The sequence below is a fragment of the Pteropus alecto genome, unplaced genomic scaffold, assembly GCF_000325575.1.
Source record: "Pteropus alecto unplaced genomic scaffold, ASM32557v1 scaffold7, whole genome shotgun sequence".
In the NCBI taxonomy this organism is placed as follows: Eukaryota; Metazoa; Chordata; class Mammalia; order Chiroptera; family Pteropodidae; genus Pteropus; species Pteropus alecto.
In genome coordinates, this window is record NW_006494614.1 from 11,034,265 (window position 1) to 11,047,335 (window position 13,071).

At 35.7% G+C, this 13,071-nt stretch overlaps 2 protein-coding genes across 5 annotated transcripts in view; one reads left to right on the plus strand and one right to left on the minus strand.

Annotated features, from left to right (window-relative positions):
- RARS2 (arginyl-tRNA synthetase 2, mitochondrial) overlaps positions 1 to 9,675 on the plus strand; it is a 58,401-nt gene extending 48,726 nt beyond the window's left edge. For both annotated transcript variants that reach the window (XM_006926326.3, XM_015600467.2), the window contains 9 exons: positions 2,090 to 2,150; positions 3,364 to 3,440; positions 3,929 to 4,053; positions 4,535 to 4,602; positions 4,685 to 4,794; positions 6,090 to 6,185; positions 7,165 to 7,239; positions 8,611 to 8,674; positions 9,343 to 9,675. In XM_006926326.3, the coding sequence (XP_006926388.1) occupies positions 2,090 to 2,150; positions 3,364 to 3,440; positions 3,929 to 4,053; positions 4,535 to 4,602; positions 4,685 to 4,794; positions 6,090 to 6,185; positions 7,165 to 7,239; positions 8,611 to 8,674; positions 9,343 to 9,429 (763 nt within the window). In that variant the 3' untranslated portion in view covers positions 9,430 to 9,675. The remainder of the gene's footprint in view (positions 1 to 2,089; positions 2,151 to 3,363; positions 3,441 to 3,928; positions 4,054 to 4,534; positions 4,603 to 4,684; positions 4,795 to 6,089; positions 6,186 to 7,164; positions 7,240 to 8,610; positions 8,675 to 9,342) is intronic.
- SLC35A1 (solute carrier family 35 member A1) overlaps positions 1 to 13,071 on the minus strand; it is a 59,062-nt gene that overhangs the window by 19,843 nt on the left and 26,148 nt on the right. The window contains exon 8 of one of the 3 annotated variants that reach the window (XR_001518220.2): positions 10,346 to 10,491. Coding sequence is in view for 2 of the 3 variants with exons in the window: in XM_006926327.3 (XP_006926389.1) it covers positions 11,560 to 11,687 (128 nt within the window). In the remaining variant the exon portion in view is untranslated. Of the gene's footprint in view, positions 1 to 9,807; positions 10,492 to 10,788; positions 11,688 to 13,071 lie in introns of those variants that run through there. The other 2 variants (XM_025042548.1, XM_006926327.3) reach the window with 2 other exon arrangements.

Here is a 13,071-nt window from a genome sequence, read left to right on the forward strand (position 1 = left end):
ATTTTATTGTTAACGGCCATCATTTGTTCCAAACAACTTTAAACCATCATCTAGCTCTCTTACTATCCCTTAGAAAGTTCATCTCTTACTTTCTATTACTTTTCGACATTTCCTTTTCTCAATTCCATACAATCAAGGTTAGGAAGTGAGAAGATCCTAGATATCTAAGAGGCACATTTCTTTTTCTGCATATAAAAATATATATAGTAGAAAATATTTTATGCTAGCTAATTATTGCTGGACAGATTAAAAAAGAAACCTGAGCAGTGGTTATAAGAAATTTGTCTTCTCAGAATAGAAGCTCCATATCATAAAGACTATAACTATCCTGGTGTGTTATCTTTTTGTGGCTATTGTTAGGTCTACATTTTTCTGTGTACAGTCATCCCTTGGTATCCATGGTGGATTGGTGTATTTTCATATAATCTATACACATCTTCCCGTATACTTTAAATCATCTTTAGATTACTTATAATACCTAATACTATGCAATAGAATAATGACCAAAATAAAGTCTGTACATGTTCAGTACATGCACAGCCTTCATAGTCCTAACTGCACAGTACATGTCAACAACAACATAACATTTTTTTCCTGAATATTTTATATTCACAGTTGGTTGAATCTGCAGCTGTGATACTCATAGATACAGAGGGCTGACTGTATTTACCATAGTACCTGTACTTTCTCTTTCATCTTTGAGAAAGTAATTGTCTTTTTGCCACTTGTCGAAATGTTTGATTTTTCACCTTGCTCTATCTTTAGTTGTTTCTGCCCTTTCAGTGGGTTCCTTATAGAATACATTTATGTGTGTGGCTGTGAATTAACTGACTTGTTGTAACAAAGAAAAGTGTAGGAGAATACCAACAAGAGTACAGAGTGAGGCTGGACACCTAGACTTTAGTCCTGAGATCATGACCATCACTTAACATTGGTTCCTTACTTTGTGAAATGAGACACCTGAACTAAATGACCTGACATATTATACAGCTTTCAAATTCAAGTTCTACAAACTCAGCTGACAACTTTTTCTTATATTCTCTTTCATTCTTTCATTGGAATAAACTGTTTCTCTGTTTTGTCCTTACCTCAAACCAAAATATATATTAGAGGTATATATTTGTGACTTTGTTTTTGGAATGATCTGTACCAGTGTTTCACAACCTTTTTTTTTTTTTTTTATAACCCCTCTCAGGAGACTTTTTCCAAATTATTCACCCATCCTCATAAAGTTTTAATACCACAGATATACTGGATATCTATATGTATTATATGCATATATATGCTTTATACATAAAAACAGATTTTTTTTCCCTCAAGAACCAGTTTTTGCTTCCATTAAGAACGCATGTTTTGTGTTATATCAGTAACATGATATAATATTTTGATGATCCCCAACATTTCAGAATATCTAGGAGCTTTTAAAATCCTCCCAATGTCATATATTGTCAACCAAAAGTAGCATTAATTTTAAATTTCAGTATTTTCAGAATCTTGACTTGAAATTATTTTTCATTATTTTATATTATGTGCAAACTGGGTCTTTTGTACTTAATCAGAGAGAAGAGAGAAGTGGAATTTTTGTCAAAGGACTTTATGATCTTTTAAATCCTTAGAAGGTATTGCTTATGCATGATCCAGTACATTAAAACTCCTTGATCATACTAACAGAAGAGTAGCTAGAAGATACCTATTTAGCTACTATATCACCTATGTTTTAAATATGTTCTCTAAGAGAGTGTATTGTACATAAATGGCAATTAGGTAATTCTTTCCAGTACATTTTTTCATTTATAATTAACAAATCCTAAAACATTTACCTATAGACACTTTGCCTGCAGCTATTTTATTCATTATTACTTGTCCCACAGCTCTTGTTTTTCTAAATCTTTTCGCAGCACTTTTATTATTATTGCTTTCCCCCAAGCGTTTTTTGTTATTTTTAAACACTTTGTTTCAAAGTATGATATTGGGATTATATAAGTATGGGCTGTATACCCCAGGCTGTGGCTTCATTACTATTAAATAGGTAAAACAAATTATTATCCAGATTTGCTTAGTAACTCTTCATTTATGGTCATTTTTTCAGAGATCTCGCAGCTGCTATAGATAGAATGGACAAGTATAATTTTGATACAATGATTTATGTGGTAAGTAATCACAATAAAGAACAAAAGATTGTGATCCCTACCTCATGAAAACTGTAGAGATAGAACTTGGATGCCATGTTGAAAAAACTATGGAAAAATAATTTTGTCAAACTATAGAAAGAATTCAATACTAAGTGTATTTAATGTGGCAGCCACTATGTTTAAAAAAACAAAAACAAAAAACTTATAAATGAAAAGGTTCACATAGTAAAAACAAAATTACCCAAATCATGGAAATGGTTTTGTGAAATGAATATGTACAGGTCACTATAATGCACTTTTTAAAAAATTTCTCAAGACTCATAAGAAGTTTGAAATTAGTACAGAGTTTCCATATACCCTCCACCTAGCCTTTCCCAAGGATACTATCTTACATAACCATAGTACTTTGTCAGTACCAGGAAGGTGATACTGGAAAAGATCTTAGTTAAATTTTGCCAGTTTTTACATGCATTAGTGTATGGACCTAGATGAGTGTGTGTGTGTGTACGCATGTGTGTGTTTTCATGAAAATTTTATCATATGTATAGATTCACATAACCATCACCACATTCAGAATACAGAGCTGCTCCATCACAAAACAAACTCCCTCATGGCAACCACTTAATAATCATACCTTCCCCCCAACCCTAACCCCTAGCAACCACCGCTTTATTTTCTGTCACTACAATTTTGTTTCTTTGCAAGGGTTATATAAATGGACTCACAGTAGGTAAACTTTTGAGACTGGCTTTTTTCACTCAGGATAATAAATATCCTTGAGATCCACCCAAGCTGTTGCATGAACAGTTTGCATCAACAGTTTGTTCCTTTTGTTGCCCAGTACTATTCTGGTCTCCTCTTCCCTTTCCTTCCTTTCCCTGTGCAACCTCACTTCCCCTTAAGAAAAAAAGTTACTATTAAATATCTTTTTAGAGTTTAGCTTTGAGATTCCTGGAGATAAAGGTCATAACAGCCGAGAAAGAAGGAATTTAAATAGAAGATTCAAGTTTGAATTTCTTCTTGCCTCAGTGGAGTAGCTCTTCTTTCTTTCTGTTCTAGTGTCTAGTTTCAGCTTAGACAATATTCTAGTGACATCCTCGTGTGTTTATTTAAAACATATCAATTGACAGTGACTTTAGTATGTCAGAACTCAGATATTTTGATTCCTATCTAACCTTTTTCTGTATATTAACATCTTTTTTTTTTTTATTTTAAATACACTTTTCCCAAGACAGATAAAGGGCAAAAAAAGCATTTTCAGCAAGTGTTCCAAATGCTGCAGATCATGGGATATGACTGGGCAGAGAGGTAATGTCTACATGGTTCCTAATTGCATGCCTCAGGATCAATGATTACTAGGTCAGCCAAGTTCAAAAAATGTGCCAAGTTGCTAAAGATTTTCATTGAAACTTGACTTCTTTGATTCAAGATATTAGTGTGGAAAAGATTTGTTTTTGTGTTCATTTATGCCCTGGTTATGTTCATTTCTACCTTATAAACATTTAATACTTGTGTTTTTATTAGATGTCTGCTGACAGTGCCTTGATTTTCAAAATTCTTAACCCCTATCTTCTTTTTATAAAGGCACCTAGAAATTTAATTACATGCTAGTGATTATCTCTATAAAATGAAGCTGTGTGTTTAACATCTTTGTAGCATACAATAAATCACACTGTATTTCAATTTATTTTTTAAAATCCCTGAGAGTTGAAGTGCAGACTCCTTTCTAAAAGGGTGTTGATCACCCACTCTTGTTTAGTTTTCAGCGAACTAAATAAATGCCCACTCTATTTCAGATGCCAGCACGTGCCCTTTGGAGTAGTGCAAGGAATGAAGACTCGAAGAGGAGATGTTACTTTTCTGGAAGATGTCTTAAATGAGATTCGATTAAGGATGCTACAGAACATGGCTTCTGTTAAGAGTGAATCCACTTTTGTTGTTATAGTCATGACTTAACGTGCTTTTATATTTTGCTGGACTTTTATGCGTGTGACTTATTATGACCATCCTTCCACTGAACTCTGACTAACCTTGTCAAAAATAGTTTGCACTAATTAAAGGTGCCAGAATTTTTAGACTCGCTGCTCTGATGTTCAGTTCAATAACCTGAATTGATAGTACCCTGGGACTCTTTTCATGAACAGCTTCAGATTGTCATTCCATTGTTGGAGTGGTTATGTGAAGTTGTAAGAAAAATAAATTCATGTACTTTCCCTTCTAATGAAGGCAAGGGAATTGTCATTATCAAATCTAAATCAGCCCAAATTAGGAAAGTAATTGCCCACTGTGAACCTGTTCTTGATACTGCCAGCATCCATTTTCGGCAGATTTTTATTTCCCACTTCAGTCCCTGATTCTCTGCAGTTTCATGCAGGTGAGACAGCTGCCTTTGTCTGTTTCAGCTACTAAAGAACTGGAGAACCCAGAGGAGACTGCAGAGAGGGTTGGGCTCGCAGCACTCATCATTCAGGTCTGTTAAGACTGCTTCCTGTGAAACCTTTTTGCTTGATACTAGAACAAATCCCAGCACTGAAGATTTACTGTCATTTTAGGACTTCAGAGGTTTACTCTTATCCGATTATCAGTTCAGCTGGGATCGTGTTTTCCAGAGTCGTGGGGACACAGGAGTCTTCCTACAGTACACGCACGCCCGCCTCCACAGGTGAGAAGCAGCTGCAGGGAAACACTGGCCACTCTGTCCTTCCCAGGTGGGGCTTGGCTGGCGCAATCCTACAACCAAAGGCCGTTTTCTGGGCTTCTCCGACATCTCATATTCAAAACTAAAGTACAGTGTATGTGGGGTTTTTAAAATATTTATTAAGCACCTGTGTAACAAATGCTTTTATGTATGTTACTGTATTTAGGACTCAGAATAGCCCTGCCAAAGTATATACTGTTTCCAGATGAAATAGACTTGGGAAAAATTGAGGCATCAGGTTGAACAATGTTAGCTTCAAAGTTTGGGACTATAGTCATGTGCCACTTAATGACAGGGATACATTCCGAGAAATGCATTATTAGGTGATTTCATGGTTGTGTGAATATCACAGGGTACACTTACACAAACCTAGATGGCATAGTCTACTACACACCTAGGTAACATGGTATGTAGCCTATTGCGCTGTAGGGGAGCAAAAAATAATTTTCCCTCTACTCTTCTGCGTCCTTGGCTGAGATATCCCTATAATAAAAGACAATTAGCAGCAGAAAAGCTCAAGTTTAATATGTGTATCTCCTGTATACATGGGAGAGTCCCAGAAAAGTAAGTTACTTGCCAAAACGGCTGAAGCCACCACCTTCAATACTATCTTCAACTGAAGACAAAAGATGTTGGGAGTAGAGGGAGTCAGTTATGGGAGGTTACCAGGAAAAGCACAATAAACAAGGGAAAGGTGGTTATACAAATTTGAGTCCTGGTCTTCTGCATTGATAAGAGTTTCTAGAAATAAGGTCATCCCCATCTTCCTGGTACAGCGGGGGGAGACCCTTACAAATGGAGATGTTCCTTACAAAGTCTTTTACAAAGAATAACTTCTACTTGGTTTTCAGAGCTCTCCCACACCTGCTCTCAAAACTCAGCAGCCTAACCTTTATGCCAAATAGACAAATTTTGGACTGACAAATTGTTTTCCTACAGTTTCTAGGCTACAAACCTGTACAGCATGTTACTATACCGAATGCTGTAGGCAGTTGTAACACAGTGGTATTTGTGTGATGCATTGCACTACATCGTTAGGACAGCTACGAAGTCACTAGGTGATAGGAAGTTTTCAGTTCCATTATAATCTTATGGGATCACCATTCTCAGTGCAGTCCATGGTTGACCAGCATTATGAGGCATGACTATATATTAAGGAGAGCAAGACTGTGGATTACGGGATGGTGTTCATCACTTGCAATTATGTGTCCTGGGATGATTTGTTTAACTCTTTGTTGTTTTTAAACTTTTGATAACAGTTTGGAAGAGACTTTTGGATGTGGCTATCTAAATGACTTCAACACTGCTTGTTTACAAGAGCCACAGTCTGTTTCCATTCTCCAGCATCTTCTCAGGTACAGTTTTCTAGTATTATTGAGTCTGCTTCTGCTTCTGCTTAGTGAAATCACTGTTGGCTTTCTGACCACTGGAGTGAACAGGCCAGTAGTTAGCTCTTGCCTCCTGCCTCTAGACAGCACTTTTCTAAAGGTATGACCAAAAAATGGTTGTCTGCCCTTTGAGGGCACACAGAGGGCATGCTCGTGGTCAGTTGTTAGGACTTAAAAATATTACCACCACTGAATTAGCCCAGGGGCCTAATAACCTCTAAGTCATGATATGAGAATGTGAAAACAGTGATAACTGTTTAGTTTTTTTAAAGATCATCTTCTTATCCTCTGTAATAAGTGAAGGAAAATCGCTGTGTTTGTGCAACTTCCCTGAAACCACAAGTCCTTCATTTGCCTCTTGGTTTCAGTTCACAGTCTCAAATATGCATCTGTCTGATGCTCCCACACTGGGCAAGAGAACACATGCTTGAGCTCTCACAGGCATTGTTGAAACTGGACGTGTCAGTCTCAGGAAGGGATGTGAGTCGTTACTAAAAAGGCAGTTTTCTCTGACTGACAAACAATGGTCAATGGTTCTTCTCTGGGATCAGGAGTTAGTTCACTCACATTTGGCTAATTCATGAGGAAATATAAGCCAACCTGCTTTTCTTGGCATTGAGGGTAGACTCTATTTGCTAGTTTCTAGATTATGTTCTAAAACACGATAAAGAGACTTCTTACACTCAGTTAAATAGCCATGATTTCAGTCCTTGCTCAGGGATAGGCCTAAAGGATATCAAGATGATTTAGAAAGTACCTGCCATCAAGGAATTTGTAAGAAAGAAGAATGTGCCCTTACCTTCAAATATACACAAGATCTTTTTTCATATATTTTCTACCCTTAATGATGTCAAGTCAACCTTACATCCTAGATCTTTGTCTTAACATCTTAGTGTAACCAGTGCAGTCTTTTCCCTGCCAACTACTCCTGTCATCTTTCTTTTAGGTTTGACGAGGTGCTTTATAGATCATCTCAGGACCTTCAACCCAGGCACATTGTCAGTTACCTTCTAATTCTAAGGTACTTTATAATTGTGCTGTTTTTCAATGCTAACACATTTGAGACCTGATCTGACAAAGGACCTTTCTTTCGTCTAAAGTTTTCCTATAAACAAACCCCTTGGCCTAAAAAAGTTATGTCCCTTAAGTTATAGGAATTCTTGCTTCATCTTTGCAAATTAGTGATGTTTGTTCATTCATTCATTTCAGTGACATAAGGTACAGTCACTACAGTCAAGTATTAGGGTACTCAGTATTAGGGTACCCAGTCCAGTATTAGGGTACTCAGTCCAGCCTTGAGGAATCAGAGAGGGTTTCTCTGAGGAAAGTAGTAATTAGTCAGAAGCACGAAGGCACAGGAGGAAAAAGCCCAGAGTTGAGCAAGAACGTGATACATTTGAGGAACTACAAGCATAGTACTGGGAGGGGTGAGAAATGAAACATGTGCATGCCTTTTGCCATGTATTAAGGCATTTCATCTTATTTTCAGGGCAAGGGGTTCTATAAAAAGGTTTTAAGCAGAAGAACAGAAAAATAAGTCAGCTAGGGGATAGAGACTGAATTGAGAGGCAAGTCAGTGACACTTTAATACATAGTAGCTGTTTTAGAAACTTTGAGAGTTGATTCTTCTGTAGCAACAACTATCTTCCCATAAAGCTATTTAAGAAAATATTTGCTTTTACTCAAGATTTACCGAAATCAGATTAATTGGGACTGTTTTCTTGATGAAGCTTTTTACCTGTTGTCCCCAGATTTAACTTTAAATTACCTGTTGTCCCCAGATTTAACTTTAAAGATTTTTCTTTAAATTCCACTTGAGCATATAGAGATGAAGAAGCCAAAAAGTCTTATTAAATGTCACTTAATAATTGAAACAATGGTCATAAGCATCACTTCTCTGACATTGTTCTACTTGTTGTCATGCCTAAATAGAAAAGATGCTTTAAAGAAGAGTGGCCAGTGTGTGTGCAAGTGGATTAATAACTAATCTCTACCTCACCTCTTCACCATACAGAAGGAGAAAGTCTAGGCCATGTTATACCTTTCATCTTAAAGGAAACTTAAATGAGGAGAAACTCATTATTAGAAAGGAATCTCCTATACTTGTAAAATCAACAGTGAAATCAAATCCAGAGAACTTGTCACCTGGTATTAGAACCAGGACCAAAATCTAAAGCTTGCGTTTAGTGTTTTACTTTGCCTGTTACAGAAAAGCAATGAATCCCAGTCTCAACTTTCCAACTTTGGATACATTCTTTGATGGCTCTAGGTTTTGGGTGTTTTTTGTTTTTTTTTTAAATCTCTAAATTGAGGGAGTAAGATTAGATATCAACCTTACATGTTATAGGAGAAAATTACCACTGGTACTAATCACGATTTCTTCCCATTTCAGTCATCTTGCAGCTGTGGCACACAAAACACTGCACATAAAAGACAGCACTCCTGAAGTGGCTGCGGTATGTTGTGTTGAGTGTTTTCTGTGTAATCTCAAGCATCCTCAGACTAATATCACTGAGTCAGTCTTGTAAATGCTTCTAAAATAGCATCCTCTTGTTCAACTGCAGCATTGTACTTATAGTCTGAGGTAATAATTAAAATATTATCAATGTTTATATACAACACACTGAAGTTCCAGGGGTCCCCAAACCCCGGGCCATGGACTAGTACTGGTCTATGGCCTGTTAGGAACCGGGCTGCACAGCAGGAGGTGAGTGGCAGGCAAGGGAGCAAAGCTTCACCTATATTTGCAGCTGCTCCCCAGCACTAGCATCATCACCTCAGCTCTACCTCAGATCAGATTCTCATAGGAGCACCAGTCCCTGGTGCTGAAAAATTGGGAACCACTGCATGAAGCACATTTTCCTACATCAAGTGTTAGAGTGATGAGTTCCCTGTATCTGAAGTGTACCATATGATGTACTGTCACTGCTACTGCTCAACTCTTGGGTACCAGTCTTAGCTCTAAGGGATGCTAGGAATTTGTCTTCCCTTGCCTAAAGCAAACCCTAGGGCACTTTGAGATATCGTTCCTACTTTCATTTAGAAGTCAAAATTATAAACATTTTTATTTATTCACTTTATCGTTAGCCTGTTATTGAACATTTAATCACACTTTATTTTATAGGCCAGACTTCATCTTTTCAGAGCTGTCCGTTCTGTCCTAGCCAATGGAATGAAACTTCTTGGAATAACACCTGTATGTAGGATGTAATTTCTAATTAAAATGGCTTTTAAAATACAAAATGAATTCGTTATCTATTGTACACCTTGCTGTTTAGAATTTAAACTATTATTGTGTCAATCTATTAAGTCTAAGTGATTTATCAACTTATTAAATTTTTATCCTTAAATCATCTGAGTTTCTCCATAGCCAATAAATACCAAATAGACTTGTAAAACTAAGTAAATCTTTTAAAATTCATTGTACTCTAATGGGAATAAATGATTAAAGTTTTAACTCTAGTTTGAGGTTTCTTACCGTGTCATTCCAGAAGCTATTTTTATAACTGAGATTATCTAATGTTTTTATCAAATAAAACTGATGAGGAAAAAAACCTTTTTAATCATGGTTAGTTGTGCATAAATTTAGAGAGACCAATATTAAGCCTTTTTGCCAAGACAGCTGACAGCTACTCCCAGAAAACAGATCTCATCCTTATCTTTTCATTGATATATACAGGTAATTCTTACTACATGAACTTGGGAACTGAATACAATTGAATAACAAGGAATTACGTGTACAGGTATTATATTAGGATCTTTTCATAAAAATTAAACTACGATTTGAAATGGAGTTTCTTAAACCATTTCCTTCATGGATCTATATACTAGTAAAGTATATTTTTTGTGACTTGTTTGGGTAACATGAGTAGGATCTGTTTGAACATTACAGCTATCTTCATCTGCCAGTATTTCCATTTGGGTCTGCTATAATTTTAAATGTTGCTACTAGAAGTCTTCTAAATACCAGCTGCAATCTATTTTTACAAATAGAGAAGCAGATTAGCATGAACCAAAGCTTCTCTAGTTGAATGAACATAGTTTTATATTAGCAAGTATGCTATATCTTTAGTCCTAAGTCTCAATTTCAAGTGAGTTAGCTTCTAGAATGCTAATTTTTTACTTACAGTATCATTAAGATTTCCTTAGCACAAATCAGCCACGGAATAAAAGTGTACGTTGGGATGTATTTTTCATGTGCAGTATCCTTCTCCACTTTTTTGGAGAAGCGTTTCCCTTTCCAGATCTGTGGTAGCCTCCTCAGTATTTGAATCTTGAATGGAATGACACAGGGACATTGATGGTTAGAACCAAGTTTTTCCAAAAGCAGATCCCTGAAAAGACTGTTCATTAATTCCTACAACCCAGAGCCATGACTGCAGCTGCAGTCCTTCTTATAAATTTTTTTTTTTTTTTTGCTTATGGCCAGCCAGAGGTGGATTGTGGCTATTATTTGCAACCAGGAACCCTAACTGTTACAGTACCAACATAGAGAAAATTTAAAATATAATGTTTGGGGTTTTTCTTCTATTATCTTAATGGTCATCTCTACAATACAAAAGTGATCAGATTGCATATAAATAAAATTTATTGCTGAGTTTCCCAATTAACATTATAGAAATTTTTTTAAAAACACAGAAATTCACAAATTATTGAGAGCCCCACAGTTAAACATACTTTATAAAAAAAAGTACAAAAGTGACATTAAAAATTTTTTTTGAAGAAAAGTATGTCATCTAACAGCAAAGAAATATGAATCCAGACAATGAATGGCACAAATACAGCACTTAAAGTTGTACTCAGTCACCACTCAGAGATCATTGTCGAAGTTATGAGATAGATTCAGTTTGAGAAGTTACACATTCAATTTGTTTCTGACTAACCTGTCTTGTTTTTGCCTCTCTTTTGTAAGAAAAGAGCTAGGTCTTTAATGCTGCTGGGACAAAATACTGTACATGAATTGGAGAACAAGGAGGGGTTGTCCTCCCCTGGTACCTGAACAAGAGAACAGTTAGTACAGAAATGGCTTTGGCACTTTAACCTTAAACGTCCCAAACCTTGTTACTTGAATATTATAGCCTCACATGATTTTTTAACATCATTATCATCTCCAAACTTTTTATATACATTATATATACAATAATAAAATTCCTTCAAAATGGGTTGACCCCAAAGAGGTCACATTAAATCTTTATAGCAATTCAATCAGGTAGCTTTCTTCGTAATTCTTATACCAAATTCTTATTTGTTGTTTTTGTTTAAGCTACCTTCTGGGATTGACTTAAGGCTCTAGTTTAACGCAAATGGTTTAGTCCTCGTAGGAATTCTTTTGAGGCTGAAATTACACACCACTAGCTCGCTCTTTTGAAGCTGTTTCTCCTTGTTGGATGGATGTAGTGTCTTGTCTGGGTAATCCATAGAAATATATAGAAACACATACGAGAAGAGTACCCAAAGCAAAGGTGAGTGCTGAAAAAAAATAATAATCATCTTAATCTGTATTTGTGTTCTTAAAACTATATAACAATGATTAATTTAAAATTTTAAAAACTTTCAGTTGTGGATTTACACCATTCCTCTATTTGCATTTATGATGAGAGTCAATTTTAAAATGACATGTAAATATGAACATAAGTAAATCTAAGTGTTCTGTTTTTATGATGGCAAAGTTTAGAAAGATCAAGTCTAGCCAAAAAAAAGTGGTAAAATCAAGGGAGTGACAATCATTGACTGTATACTTTTTAAAAACACGAGTATGCCTGTCTAGGACCACTGACAAAGAACACATTAACTTCCCTATATGCTGATGAAAAGAAAAAGCAGCAGAATGGCTTTTCCATAATACTAGAAACCTGTGAAATTTTAGAACAAAAGGTAGTTGAACAAAATTTAAAGATTTAGGGAACCAGATGATTCAAACCATTGAAGATTTCTAAACAAGAGAAGTGATGATTTACTAAGTAAAATTCCATTTTCTGCTAGCCTTGTCTTTTTTATCTTAATCTTGAAAATTGAGACAAGAACTGAATTACAACTTGTCCAAACTTCACCATAGTCACTTTATAAATAAATGCTTATGTCAAAACTGTATATTCTGTTCAAAACTGAACCATATTCTATATGGAATACAATGGCACAGTCTTAATAACTTTAACAGTGGCATGCAGAGAAATGACTTCAAGCTATGATTTCAGTTCACTCTTACCCAGAAAAGACTAGCTTTGCCTTCCAAAAAGAGGAAAAGGGTATATTAACTAAGAAATTGGAAGATTGTGAAAACCATCTAATTTCCTTGACCATCAGTAAGACAGAACACTGACCAAAAGCATTTTATACTGTTCTCAAATATTCCTTAGGAGCAAAGTCATAAGGATTTGTTGAGCCTAAGGATGGATCAAAGCTATAATTAAAAGTTAACCCAAACCCAGTAAGAAAAATATCTGAAGGAGGGTTATAAATACCTGATACTGAAATGGCAAGTGTTGGTCTTACACAGAATACTTACTGTGTGCCTGACACTACTCTAAGCACCTGAAACAACCCTAGGCGGTAGGTGATAGAACCATTCCTGTTTTACAGATGAAGAAACTGAGACAGAGGTCACACAGCTAAATGGTACAGGCAAGATTTGAACCGTACTATAAAATGGTTTTCTAAGATTTCTACATGGTTGGTATTCCTCTATTTGCATTTATAACAAATCAATTTTAATATGAAATATAAATATATGCCAGGTCTGTTTCTTTTACTCATTGTCGATATCTAACAGATTTTCCTCATGCATTAGTTTATGGCATAATTGATCAGTAAATGATTACTATAGCATAAAAGCACTCTGAAATGTTAAGTCAAT